Consider the following 13,080-nt stretch of genomic DNA (forward strand, 5'->3'; position numbering starts at 1 on the left):
ATTTTACTCAACAGCGGCGATATTCATTCAGCAATATTAAAATTAAGACCATTATGAATTTGTGCCAGAAAGATAAATCAAGAAATGGTCAGATAAATGCTTCAGTCGAGTAAAATTGTCAGACATAAGAGAAATGACCAAAAGAGTCTGTGGCACGCAGGTTTATTAAACAATATGGTATATACCAAGTAGGAAATGAGCCATCTTGAAACAGTTTTTAACAGTGATTTCATCTTATTTTCCACATATTTACAGTGCTGTTGAGCTCTGTGATTTACATAAGAGGACAGTTCATTGTGGATTCAAGTTTAATGTAAGATAGAAAATGATACACATAACTGAAGCCAAATCAGTTTTAACATGTTCATTTCTGACCACAGGCAAAAGAAGAACAGGACATGAAGAGAATTATTGGGACTAAAAGAGAGACAGAGTGATTATTTTTACATATGCAAGAAAAATACTGAGCCAAGGCCAGTAAATAAACGAACATTCTGGCTTTTGAACACCTGCCTGTTGTGTTTGTCTGTGTGCAATAGTTCCTAAATCTATACAAACACGGTAATCCTCCATACAGTCTGCAAGCAGGAAGGAAAATTAAGGCTTTCCCAAAGGCAGTCTTTTTTGAAAAATGGCATATTAGAATAAATTATCCTGGAACAAGAGTAACTGAGCAAAAACTGAAACCTGGCAACCCCCCAATATTTCCCAGTTTAATTTTAAAGTTTTGCTCAACAGAAATACAATAATTATTTGCAAAGATACAAAATAAAAAATAAAAGGAGATATTTTTTGTTTTGAGAGGTTTTGTTAAAAAAAAGTCAATACCAGCGCATAAACAAATGAAAAGCATTTCAACAATACAAAGACCAAATCATCCATTCTTGCATGGCTGGTCTCAACCAAAAAAATATATCCTTTGTGTCCTCTTTGAAGCAGCGAGAGGGAAGTCACATGGTGTTGGAATAAAAGTAGTCCCTTTCTTCGCAGAAAGTTCACAGCCTTTGTAACTTGTGTTTTGCCACTTTCTGCTACAATCCTTCGACAAATTTCTCCAGCGTGTCCCCTGTAGTGTCCCCAACCATGCCCATATCAGTACTCAAACTCCCCCGGTTGGGCGTGTTAAGCTGAGGCAGCATGGCGCTCTGCTCTGGCGTCCCCATGTGTCCCTGCTCTAAGGGGCCCCCAATGATGGGATGAGGGGAACTGGAGAGAAGGGCACCGTGTTGGGGCGAGGGCTGTATCCGCGGGGAGGGACTGGAATGCGGTGGGGGCTGCTGCGATGGCGGCCGGGGCGACTGGACCGGGGCCGGCGAACGCACCTGGTTGCCCAAAGAGTTGCCCATGGCTTGGGCACTGGGTAGGTGAGCAAGAGGTGCCTGCGGCTGGCCTTGGATCATGTGGGGCAGGGGGCTCATGGCCTGTGTCGATGAGCCCATATGCTGCTTCAACATTTGCTGCTGTTGCTGCTGCTGCTGGAGCATTCGTTGCTGTAGAAGGGTCTGAGATCCATCCATGCCCATGCCGGCTTGGCCCAACTGCGACGAGGGAGGGAGCTGGCCCATCGGCCCGATGCCTCCTTGCATAGCCATCTGCTGCTGCATCCTGAGCTGGGAGTAGCTTGCCGACTGCTGCTGCTGCTGCTGGGGGAAATGAGCGTGATGCTGAGGCATGCCTACCTGTTGCTGCTGCGCCTGTTGCATGCGGAAGAGCTGCTGTCTGCGGTAGAGTTGAGGGTTCCCGTTTTGAGGCACATTCATCATCTGGCCTTGGGATCCCATGGGGCCCATACCCACCCGCTGTGGAGGATGCTGCTGCTGAGGGGGGATACCAGGCCTCTGCGCCTGCATCATGGCCTGCATCGCGGCCGCAGCCCCTGGCATTGTTTGAGGGTTCTGCTGCTGCTGCTGCTGCTGCTGTTGTTGTTGTTTCTGCAGCGGTTGGTTGGCTTGGTACTTAGCTGTCCTCTGCTTGATGAAGGCGGCCATGAGCTGTGGGTTGGACTTGAGGATGTTCAAAACCTGTTGTTGCTGCTGAGGCGAGCTGGGAGACTTGAGGGTGCGGAGTAGTTCCTGCAAGGCGTTGGGTGTGATGTTACCAGGCATTCCACGTGGGATATTCTGCTTCTGCTGCGGTGGCGCAGGCGTCATTCCCTGCTGCGAGGGACCTTGGGGAGGCATGGCTCCGGTCATTTGGAGCCCCTGCGGCTGGGGCATCATTGCTCTCTGTATGAGCTGACTTGACTGCATCATGGCACCACTGTGAGGCTGCTGGGGGGCCATGATGCCTTGCTGCGGAGGGCCCTGAAGTGGCTGGCCGGAAGGTTTCTGCATTGGACTCTGCATTCCGGGACCACACTGGCCCTGCTGCATAGCCTGCATCATCTGGGGGCCCCGCATCATCTGCATCTGGCCCTGCACGGGGCTGTTCATGCGTGGGTGGTTCATGGGCATCCCATTCATGGTGTAACTTTGCTGCTGCTGCTGTTGTTGCTGCTGCTGCTTTGCAGCCATTTCTATCTGTCTGCCCCCCTTTAAGGCCGCTAGTTGCTGTTGCTGCTGCTGTTGCTGCTGGAGCTGTAGCGGCATCTGTTGTTGCTGCTGTAGCGGCAAACTGGGCAGAGGCGACTGCTGCTGATGTAGCGGGGATGACTGGGGCCCCGGTTTGCCCTGCGGGATGGGCGTCGGGGGCTGGCTGCTGCTGCGGCCGTTGCTGGGGAAGCCTTGAACCCCGTTAGTGGAGTTCGGAGGTGCCAACTGCTGCTGCAGCGGGGGCTGATTGGACATGGGCTGCGGTGTATGAGGCTGCTGCGCAGAATTAGGCGTGTCAGGGGCTGATGAGGTAGGTGGGGACGGCATAGGCATGCCCCTTCCTGCCATGGTGGCCATTCGGCGGCGCATCAGCTGAGCCTGCTGCAGGCGGTGCTGGATCTGCTGCTGACGGAGCTTGTGCTTGATATTGGGACAGAAGGGCACGGGACACTTGTTCTCCTGACAGTGTTTGGCGTGGTAGCAGCATAACGCAATGAGCTGCTTGCACACAGGGCAGCCGCCGTTGGTCTTGCGTTTGCAGCCCTTGGTGTGCTGAACCACCCGCTTCATTTTCTGACACGATGGGAGGGAGCAGTTGGCATTGCGGCATTGGCAGGCATGGACCAGGGACTGAATGCAGCGCTGGATGCTGAGACGACGGCTCTCCTGCGGACTCTTGGAGGACTCTCCACCCTGGTTGTTGCTGTCGTCGTCCAAGCCCAAGCCCCACTTCACCATCTGGTGTTCGTGCCCCTTTGCGTTGTAGCAGTTAATACAAAGGTCGTAATCCTGCAGTAAGACAAAGGAAAACGACATGATGGAACTAAAACTATGACACCAATTCATCCAGCCATCCATTCACCCATCCATCCATTCATCCAGTATTTGAACCGCTTTATTCTCATTGGAGGTGCTGGAGCCTAACCCAGCCATCTTTGAGCAGTAGGCGGGGGACACCCTGAACCGGTTGCCATCCCATTGCAGGTCACACAGAGACAAACAACCATCCACGCTCATACTCACACCTAAGGACAAATTCGAGGGCTCAATCATGTTTTTGGAATGTGGGAGGAAACCCACGTGGGCCCGGGGACAACATGCAAACTCCACACAGGGAGACCGGAGAGGGGATTGAACCCAGGACCTCAGCACATTGGGGTTGACATGCTAACAACTCAACCACTAAATAGTGTGAAATAATTATCTCATAGAAATTTGAATGCTGTAAAAAACCATGCATCCAAAGTGCACATTTTCAAGCATGGTAGAAACAGTACAAAACCACAAAAAGGTTAGTTTAAATTTGATAAAAGCTCCCCAAAAGTGCCAACAAGTGAATTTGTGCTGTAGATTAGAGCACATTCAACCTGAATCAAAATCTAATTTACAATCTTTCTGCTGCCTACCTCACAGACAGTGCAATGCCACCGAGTCTCCACATGATGCTTGCACTCATTGCATGTGTATACAAAGCGGTCCTGGCCCTGGTTGTGCAGCTCCACCAGCATGCACATGGTGCTCCATTTGCAACGCCGCAACGAACTGAATTCCCAGTGCTTGTCTCGGGCCAGTGTCAGGAAGGAATCGCGGCCGTCCATCAAATCGCATGCAAACAGAGGGTCGGGGTCCATGATGGGAGGTAGGGTATTGATGACTGGCCCAGAATGAAGGTGGATGACAAAAAACACCTGGAAAAAGAATAAACTGTTTTAAGAGTGTTCTCTCATGTCACCTGTGAAAGTACACTGAGTGAAGAGTAATATTTGACGGCTCTCTTACCTCTTTATGCTTCTCCATCGTGGCATAGAGCTTTTGGGATAGATCATTGGCTACATTCGGCATCCCAGGCTTTTTCTTGTTGGCTCGACTGACACTGCTCTTATTTTTGTTGGTCTTTTTGTTGTTCTTCTTTTTGGCATTCTTGCTGTCAGCGTGGGCTCCCTTTGGAGTAAAAGCACACGAATAGAAATAGAAGGGCATAAAAATAAGAATGAGAAGAATGGTCACAATTTGTACAGAAAGTAATATTTAAAAAGAGTGGTTGCAAAAAGGCCAGAGCAGCCGTTGAAAGTTTTTGGATGTTTTAGGATGATACATTCTGGAATAAGATCAGATGACCTCACATCGGTGTGTTGATTTTGGCTCTCATCAAACCTCTCATCTCAATCCCCAAACCCTGATCGTATTCCCTCACCTCTGGCGTCTCACAAGAGGACGTGTTCTCCTCTTTCTTCCTCTCCTCCTCCTCCTGCTCCAGTTCTTTGATGCTTTCCTCTAACACGTTTGGCCAAAAGTCACCCTCGAAATACGGCAACTCATTGGCGCTGGTCAGCCTGTCTTCTGTGGCTTGCTTGAAAATGTCCTGAATGACAAAAAGCATGTTGCCAAGTCAAAACAGTGTCTTAGTGTTGGTATTCACTTGAAATGGTGCTGTCGGATGAATCATTATAGGACGAGTGGGGACGTACATACTGTACTTCCCTATGTACTGCCCCATATTGATTCGCTACTTTGCGATAACGTTGAAAGATTTATGACACAAACGCAAAAAAATGCTGACCTTGAAATCGTGTAGGATTCTCTCGGCAAAAGCCTTTTCCAGCATCTTTTTATACCACTCTTGCAGCCTCTTTGGCTTTGGGATCTTCTGGTCGGGAGGGTGGCAGTGAAAAATGTAGTCATCTCCTTCGCTCGGTGGGCAGGCCCAGATGTGGCCCATCACATACCTGAACACGATCCAGATATTTTTTAGGACAATTACACAACGGATGGAACCATACTGTGCGACGTTATTGCTCAGGTACCCTAGTTTCTTGACATACTCCAGGTATCCAATTAGGATCTCATGATAAACTGCAGTCCTGAGCGCACGTGGTTTGAAGAAGTGAATACTGTCGAGGTATGATATATAAACACGCCTAACGAGAAATAAAAGGACTTAGAAACGGAATCAAGCAGAAATAGGATTGGATCCATTTTTCAATGCGATGCGGACCTTGTATTTGGAAGAGGACATTCCGAGCCATACTCCTGGACATGCATGCCGAAGAAACAAACGTCCACACCGTCAATTTCTTCAAATGCAAAAAGTGCTTTGGTTCTGTAAGGGAAGCTCTCGACCATCTCACCCGAGTCCACAAACCTGAGCAGAACAAACGTTTCTGTCAGAGCTGAACAAATGCCCGAAAAGCAGTTGGAGCAGTAGAAAGACTTACCTAGACTTCATTCCAGGCTTAATCTCTACAGTTTTGTCAGAGCTGGCAACAACTCGCACAAACACTTCGCCGGCTTCTGGGTGGTTCTGTCTTTTCAAGTACTTATTGACTCTGTCCTCAATGTACGTCCCCAACCTTGTTGATTGCAACCCTTTGCGCACAAACACACACAATTTTTTCATGTATCACTTTATGTTTATCATATTTCATGTTGACGTTCATCTTACTTTTAGCTGCAAACTTGTTTTCCTTTTTGGTTTTTCCAGATCTTTTCAAACAGTTCTCGCAGACAAAGCTGTAAGATAAAAGCGCCTTAAGGGAAATTCCCAAACTTTAAAATGACAGCGATGGCAAAGACTCACCCCGACGGCCAAATGACATCATAATGCAGAACGCAGATCTGATGCATCTTGCGCCCGCAATCTTTACATTCAACGAACCTGTGAAGACAAATGCTAAATGAATTGCTGCCCAAATCTCAACAAGACGCATTATGGCCAAAAATCAAATTGTACTCACGGTTCAGGGTCCAACATGTCATTTTTCTTCTTCTCAAACTGCTCTTTGGAAATCATGCTGATATCCCAACAAAAATATTTTAAGTCTGTGATTCAGCAGGACAACACCCGGTTAATTTAACATTTAGAAGAGCCCTAACTTACGTCTGGGACTGTGCCGGGTCATCCCCCAGCGTCACATTGGTGCCCTGGATGTCGTTGAAGCACTTCTCACAGAAATGATACCTGTTGTCAATAAAGCCATAATTGGGTAAATTGCATCTTGCACATGCACATCAGCACCACCGATGACAAGGCACACACACATTCACCAATAAACGACAAAGCGAGGTTATGAACTGAACCTACATTTTACGTATTTTACATTTACAAAAGTAACAAAATCAAACTAGCAAAACAATGCCCCGTCTTTGTCAATTTAATACATGAGCCTTTGGGAGTGGTTTTAAATGTATTTATTTTGTGTGTTACAGCATGGCCATCAGCCAGAAAGAAGAACAACAAAAATGTTTGGAAAAAAATAGCACACAGTATATATCACATTTCTATCTAACAAATACAATTCAGTGTAAAGTGGGCTGTGCTGTTATGTGCAGAATACAAGTCACAAAATCAACCTTTGAAGTTGGCAACATGGCAAACAAGTGACTTTAAGAGTTGTAAGGCACCTGACTTGAAAAGCAATAGACTGCACGTATTGCACATATGTCTGTGGATTATTATACAGTCCCTATATTTCATTTGTGGACAGCTGCTTTGAAAATGTTTTTAAAATACTATTTTTGTTCACTTTTTACAAGACAATTATCACATTATTTTAATCTTGCAAATAAGAAAAAACTAAAACTAATATAAAAACCAATTAAAAACAAGATTTGAAAAACTTGTAAACCCACTTGAGAAACAAGGAAGAAAATTCTATAACATCCTGATCCTGAATAGTTTGGTCATGAATCACTTTTTTTTAAATAATGCTAGAAACATGCTAAACTTTTATTTGATGCTTTTTGAGAGTGTTGTGTTTGGATGGGAATATCTTCAAACAAGTAACATGCCTAACACCAGTTGTGTGCAATAACATTATGTCCAGCAGGGAGGAACCTGGGGACGTGTTATAGAGGCTACACTGCATCATGGTGGAAATGCAGTTGCCAGTGTAATCACTAAGTCAGACACACTTATACTTGAAAGCACCCTCGTTCAGCATCCAGGGTTGGTTACCTGTTCTGATAGCTGTAATAGATGCCATCCCTTGAGATAGTGCACAGTTGTTTGCCATAGCAGCACAGTGTTTGGGGGGAGAACTCATACTGTGGACCAAAGACAAAGAACATCACATTTCAGCGCAAAAAGGCACGTCATGAACTTACAGCCATGCATCGTCTGACCTTGCGGCTGCAACAGTAGCCCAGCGACTTCATGACGGGCTCGATCTCAATTTCAAAGACCTCGGCAAGCTTGGTGCAGTTCTTGTAAACCCGCGAAGTCTTGCGGTTATACAGCCAGGCATTGTTGAACATGAGCCACACGTCATCTACATATTGCCATGGCTCCTGGTACTGGCCTGTGTCGAGTTTGCGCTTGATGGTGGACAGGTCAATGGGATTCTTCACAATGTCAAAGTAGTCCTGGGGAAGAGGCGGGGGTTCAGCTTTTGAAGGGAAAAATACACATATTATAAGTGTGGCAGGAGACTGACCGGGATGTCAAGCAGCAGGGGGTCCACCGGTTGTCTGAAGGGCAAAGACTCTGGGTCTTGCCTGTAGAGGGCCTCGAGTGTAGGCATTAGAGCTTGTCTGAGTTCTTCAGGCCTAAAAACTGCAGATATTAAGCAGAACAATGACTTTGACATACAATGAATGGCTCATCAAAGTTTAAAAAAAAACAACAAAAAAATGTTTTTGCACTTGTAAAGTAACCATACCACAGGACACAACTCACTTTTTTTGCGGCTCTGAGCAGCAACGGCCATGCCCCCACTTTCCGCCTCTTCTTTGGGTTCCGTTTTTACCTCAAGCTTCTTTTCTTCAGTGTCCATCATTTCCTGCTTTGGCTCAGCTGTATCTGGCTCCTCTTTCACCAGAGAGGGTTTGGATTCACCATTCTGATAAACAAAGAGAATACTGATGGATGAGTTATAAAAAGTCGCTCTAAACTTAAGGTGGTGGACCTTAACTTGAGTTTAATTTCATTTTATCCGTGAAACCACACAATGCAATTTATATCTGGATACCGCAATATTAGTCCTCAAGTCCTCAAAGATGTACCTCTATTTTTAAGCCATTATGCCTGCTCCCCAAATTACTGTCACCATCTTCAACTTTTATTTCCGACTTGAGGTCAGTGGTGGGCATGTCTGGCAGGTTCTGATGAGAGTTGACCTCGGCCACAGATGCCGGAGTGGGCACTCTGTTGTCGATGCTGGCTGTGGCCTGCGACATCTGAAGGATGAAAAAGTGGATCATGAACGGAGATGGGCAGAAACATTTTCTCATTCACAGTCAAGCGGACAAAAGCCTCACAGGTGTGCTGGGATGATGCGCTGGCACTGAGGTGGGCTGTTGCGACTGACCGGTGGGCCCCGGCTGCAGCTGCATGGGTGTGAGCGGCTGAGAAGACTCGGGAGGTGTATTAACGACAGAAGGTGGACCGGGGTGGCTTCCGGGTAAGAGGGATTGGTTGGAGGCCGGCCCACCCGTTGAAGCTGGAGTGGAGGGCTGCTGTAGTACCGGTACCTGCGTGGGCTGATGGTGTTGTTGCATTGGGAGGCCAGTGGAGGGGTTGGGTTGAGGCGTGCTGCCCATGCCTGCCTGGGCTGCAGAGCCACATGGCAACTGAGAGCCGAGGGTGCCAAGCACATTTAGAGCGAGGTTGGAATTCTGCGACTGTTCAGAAAAGTGGAAACAATTAAAATGCAGTCACATTGACAGATTCCATTGCAAATCATTTTATGATGTATGACCACCAGGGGGCAGTGTAATATATTCAAATTGACAAACCACTCACTACTGTGAACTGCAGTAATTTGTCTTTTTTTGTAGTGGATAACAAATATATCCTAGTGAGTACTGTCTGTCCACGTGTATTGCTACAGCATTTATATTAAAATACTCTTTGCTTAAAACATTATGACACAGTAACTATTTCCACTTTTCATTAGCCCATCAATGGAGTTTTGCATTGTGTGAGCGAGGTATACTGTATTATAAGTACATACGAAATTGCATCATAGAAAGTTGCGGCCATTTTGAGCTAACAATCTAGATGGTATATGCAAAAAAAGCCATGTAGTTTTGGCCATGTTAAAAAGAACAAAGCAAATGGTGGAGACAGAGTTCACTGTGAGAAGAAGTGGCTGAGAATGCAGGATTGCTCACCTGTGTACCAGGTTGCGTTACCGCCTGACCCATGCCCACATTTACATTCATTGCTCCTCCGGTGGTGGCTGGAGGGAACTGTCCCTGCGGCAAGAAGTGACCCTGGTTGCCTGGTTGAGGAACCATGTTTCCTGCGTGATTACCCATCATTCCAGGAGTCAGTGGTATTCTCGAAGGTGGCATGCCCATCTGGGAAAGGACAAGAAAACGTGGATGAAAATCATTACACTGGTAAGTGTCTCATTTCTTAATAATGTAAAGCCACAATGGCACCCAGGTTAGTCGTGTAGTGCAATATCATTCGTCCCGTGACGCTGGTTGACTTCCAAGTTTCTATAATTTATCAAGTATGTCATGTGAATTCATTTCCTGCAGGCTTAAACTTTTGCCAACATAAAACTAATCAATTGGAAAGGCAATACTTAAAGAAAGTTAATGCCTCTCAAATCAGATACTGTGTTTTAGCACCGCATACTGTATGTCTATTTATAGATAATTGTTTGCAAATCCTATTTTTCATTTTCACCCAGTATGACCACAATCACTTTCCTCCCATAATTTGGGAATCACTGATAAAGAGTATAGTACAGACATCGGCAACCCGCGGCTCCGGAGCCGCATGAGGCTCTTTCACCCCCCCTGCTGCGGCTCTAGAAAATAAAGAGTATTTAATTTAATGTACATTATTTTAGTTCGTTCGTTTTTAAAATGTAATTCTAAATTTGAAGATTATGGTGATTATAAATAATACAAAATAAAACGTATTAAATATTTTTTGTCGCTCATAATGTACGTCACAACCATCGACAGTGGACGTATATCTGGTCACAACTGCCAAATTGCGCACGATTTCTTGAATTTTTCGACCCCCAGGTAGGCCAACTATAGATAAATCTAAGAAAAGAAAAATGTCTGAAGAAAACAGAACGTTTAATGATACGTGGGCAGATTCGTTCGCCTTCACTGCTAACGAGACGGGTTTACTGGTATGCTTAATATGTAATGAGAAGTTTGCAAACAACAACAAGTCAAATGTCGCAAGACATTTCCAGAACAAACATAGCTTTTGCTAAAAAATATCCGGATGGAGATGAGAGAAAAAGAGCCGTTTCGGAAGCCGATGCAGAAGGCTGATCAGAGCGAAAATCATTTTATGAAGTGGATGAAATCTACAAATTCAGCTACATATGCTAGTTTTGTGGCCGCTCAGGAAATAATCAGGCACGGGAAGCCGTTCACAGATGGAGAATATATAAAATAATCATTCATTAAGATGTCAGAAAATCTATTCACAGACTTTAAAAACAAGAAATTGTGCAGAAAATCAGGGACATGCCCCTCTCTGCCCCTCATTAAAAACAGACATCGCTCATGCCTGACAGACGACAGCTTACAGTCCTGTGTGAAGATGAAGGTAACGTCATACAGCCCTGATGTGCAGAGGCTGTGCGCTGAGGTGCAGGAGCAGAAATCACATTAACCAAGTGATAAATATTGTATTTGCCATTTTGCAAATATTCTTTTTTTTTTTCAAATAGACATCGAGTATTATATTTGAAAGTAATTTTCAACCCAACGTCTTTTTTTCCGAGTTTAAAATGTTTTTTGTTGCGTGCAGAAATGTAATTTCGCTTCTCTGTAACAGTTCATTGATTCATAAATGCAACACACTATAGTTTGTTCATGCATGAATAAAGGTAAAAAACGATGATGAAAAGATGCAGTGTTGTCTTCATTTTAAATGTCAAAAGGATTTTGTGGCTCCCAGTGTTTTCTTTTCTGTGGGAAATGGGTCCAAATGGCTCTTTGAGTCGTAAAGGTTGCCGACCCCTGGTATAGTAAATCAATTTACACACATTACATGCGTGTCATTGAATAATAATAATCTTCTTCTTTTCCTTTCGGCTTTTCCCTTCAAGGGGTCGCCACAGCGAATCCGTGTCCTCCTCGTTCAGAGGTTGGATTTGCATGTTTGTAATAATACATTTCATTTATAAGTGCTTTTCAAAACTCTCAAGGTCACTTTACAGTCACAAGATACGTTTTTGTGTGGTGTGATTCTAATATATTGCTCATACTGTACTAAGTTGTTTTCTTTTGGTACTGTGAGTGTCAGGACGCTTTTCTCCTTCTCCATCACTGGTTTTTGGTGGCATCACCAAAAAGCCACAGAACAAAAAAAATACACAGTTTATGTCTTTGGGTGATCAATAGATTGGCTGGAGTCACGCATGGCTGAAGTTAGGTTAGACTTTTTGAACACATCAAAAATGTTGGTTAAACTCCAAATGGGGCCACTCTGTTAAATTTGCTGTTCCATGAAAGTTCTTTTCATGAATATCGATATCAAGCACTAAGAAGAAGACAAAACTCACTGCTGGGATGGCGTTCATGTTGAGCTGCGGGGGATGGTTCATGGGCGAAGGAGCTCGTGGGCCCAAGGGTGTCTGTGACATCTGCGCATTTTGCATTGCCATTGGGTTGTACTGATTGATTCCTTGGGGAATATACACATTCCATTAAACATATGTTTATAGGAGTAGCGGAAGTCTAAAATATGCAATGAAAACGTTAAATGATTCGACAAAAAAAATCTGTATTAACCAGTGCATTCATACCTTGAGGTACCTGCATACGGTTCATCATCTGATTTGGGATAGGCACAGGTCCATCTGAAGTGGAACAAAATCAATTATTAATCCTTTATTTAACCCCCTAAAAGAAAAATAAGAGATTTGAACACTGACTGGGAGGTCGGGCAGGTTGTCCCTGGACCATGGCATTGGGCTGAGTCATGGAAGCCTGGCCGGCGTTGCCCACCATGCCAGGTTGCCTCTGGATCCGCAAACGTCGCTTCTCCTCCAGCTCTTTCTGGATCTTGTAGATCTTCTCCGCCAGGAAGTGGTAATACTCATCCTAGCCAGAGGAAGAGACTAACTTGTCACTGAGGGGTAAAAGGTCACCCGCCGAGACGTGAACTAGAATTATTTACCCTGCTGTTGGCCGCCTCGTACATGTCACCTTCGACTTTGCGCGCGTAAGCGACCAGGTTGTCCATTCTGCGATCCTTCAGTGCTGCAGGGTCTGGGGTGGGGAATATGGCTTGTACTCTACGGGTTGAAGATTAGTCACACACTGGTTTCCATCACACATCAACGTGTCAATCCACACAAGCACAACATACAGTTTGTGCACTAGGTGAGTGCGCAGGTCCTGAGTGACATGTTCATGCCAGGCCTTCCTGATCCCAGAAGTGGACAGGGGGATGGCCGCGGGTAGGTTTCCCATGCCACCTGCCACGGATCCATCCGGCAACAACTGACTTGGGGACCAAAAGGAGAAAGGCAGCAAAACTCAAACAAATATATTTCATCAAGTATGTTTTTAAGAGGTAGGTTGCCCGAACAGATTCAAATAACGATTGTTCAGTGACACGTGA

General features: G+C 45.4%; 1 protein-coding gene across 2 annotated transcripts in view; it reads right to left on the bottom strand.

Moving 5' to 3' along the window:
• Positions 1 to 349: 349 nt before the first annotated feature.
• The window catches only part of crebbpb (CREB binding lysine acetyltransferase b), a 33,434-nt gene continuing 20,703 nt past the window's right edge, over positions 350 to 13,080 (bottom strand). Inside the window, exons 8-31 of one of the 2 annotated variants that reach the window (XM_089018176.1) lie at positions 12,826 to 12,963; positions 12,634 to 12,751; positions 12,389 to 12,557; positions 12,260 to 12,313; positions 12,017 to 12,138; positions 9,642 to 9,830; positions 8,787 to 9,149; positions 8,532 to 8,705; positions 8,206 to 8,368; positions 7,964 to 8,082; positions 7,653 to 7,892; positions 7,486 to 7,574; positions 6,409 to 6,489; positions 6,266 to 6,322; positions 6,109 to 6,186; positions 5,974 to 6,041; positions 5,747 to 5,897; positions 5,527 to 5,673; positions 5,336 to 5,449; positions 5,092 to 5,257; positions 4,726 to 4,893; positions 4,311 to 4,472; positions 3,938 to 4,219; positions 350 to 3,320 (exon numbers count right to left, since the gene is read on the bottom strand). In XM_089018176.1, coding sequence (XP_088874302.1) covers positions 1,032 to 3,320; positions 3,938 to 4,219; positions 4,311 to 4,472; positions 4,726 to 4,893; positions 5,092 to 5,257; positions 5,336 to 5,449; positions 5,527 to 5,673; positions 5,747 to 5,897; positions 5,974 to 6,041; positions 6,109 to 6,186; positions 6,266 to 6,322; positions 6,409 to 6,489; positions 7,486 to 7,574; positions 7,653 to 7,892; positions 7,964 to 8,082; positions 8,206 to 8,368; positions 8,532 to 8,705; positions 8,787 to 9,149; positions 9,642 to 9,830; positions 12,017 to 12,138; positions 12,260 to 12,313; positions 12,389 to 12,557; positions 12,634 to 12,751; positions 12,826 to 12,963 — 5,701 coding nt within the window. In that variant the 3' untranslated portion in view covers positions 350 to 1,031. Of the gene's footprint in view, positions 3,321 to 3,937; positions 4,220 to 4,310; positions 4,473 to 4,725; positions 4,894 to 5,091; positions 5,258 to 5,335; positions 5,450 to 5,526; positions 5,674 to 5,746; positions 5,898 to 5,973; positions 6,042 to 6,108; positions 6,187 to 6,265; positions 6,323 to 6,408; positions 6,490 to 7,485; positions 7,575 to 7,652; positions 7,893 to 7,963; positions 8,083 to 8,205; positions 8,369 to 8,531; positions 8,706 to 8,786; positions 9,150 to 9,641; positions 9,831 to 12,016; positions 12,139 to 12,259; positions 12,314 to 12,388; positions 12,558 to 12,633; positions 12,752 to 12,825; positions 12,971 to 13,080 lie in introns of both variants that reach the window. The other variant, XM_089018175.1, reaches the window with a different exon arrangement.

Source organism: Hippocampus bargibanti, linkage group LG17 (genome assembly GCF_051943395.1).
Source record: "Hippocampus bargibanti isolate YZ-2025 linkage group LG17, ASM5194339v1, whole genome shotgun sequence".
Taxonomy (NCBI): domain Eukaryota; kingdom Metazoa; phylum Chordata; class Actinopteri; order Syngnathiformes; family Syngnathidae; genus Hippocampus; species Hippocampus bargibanti.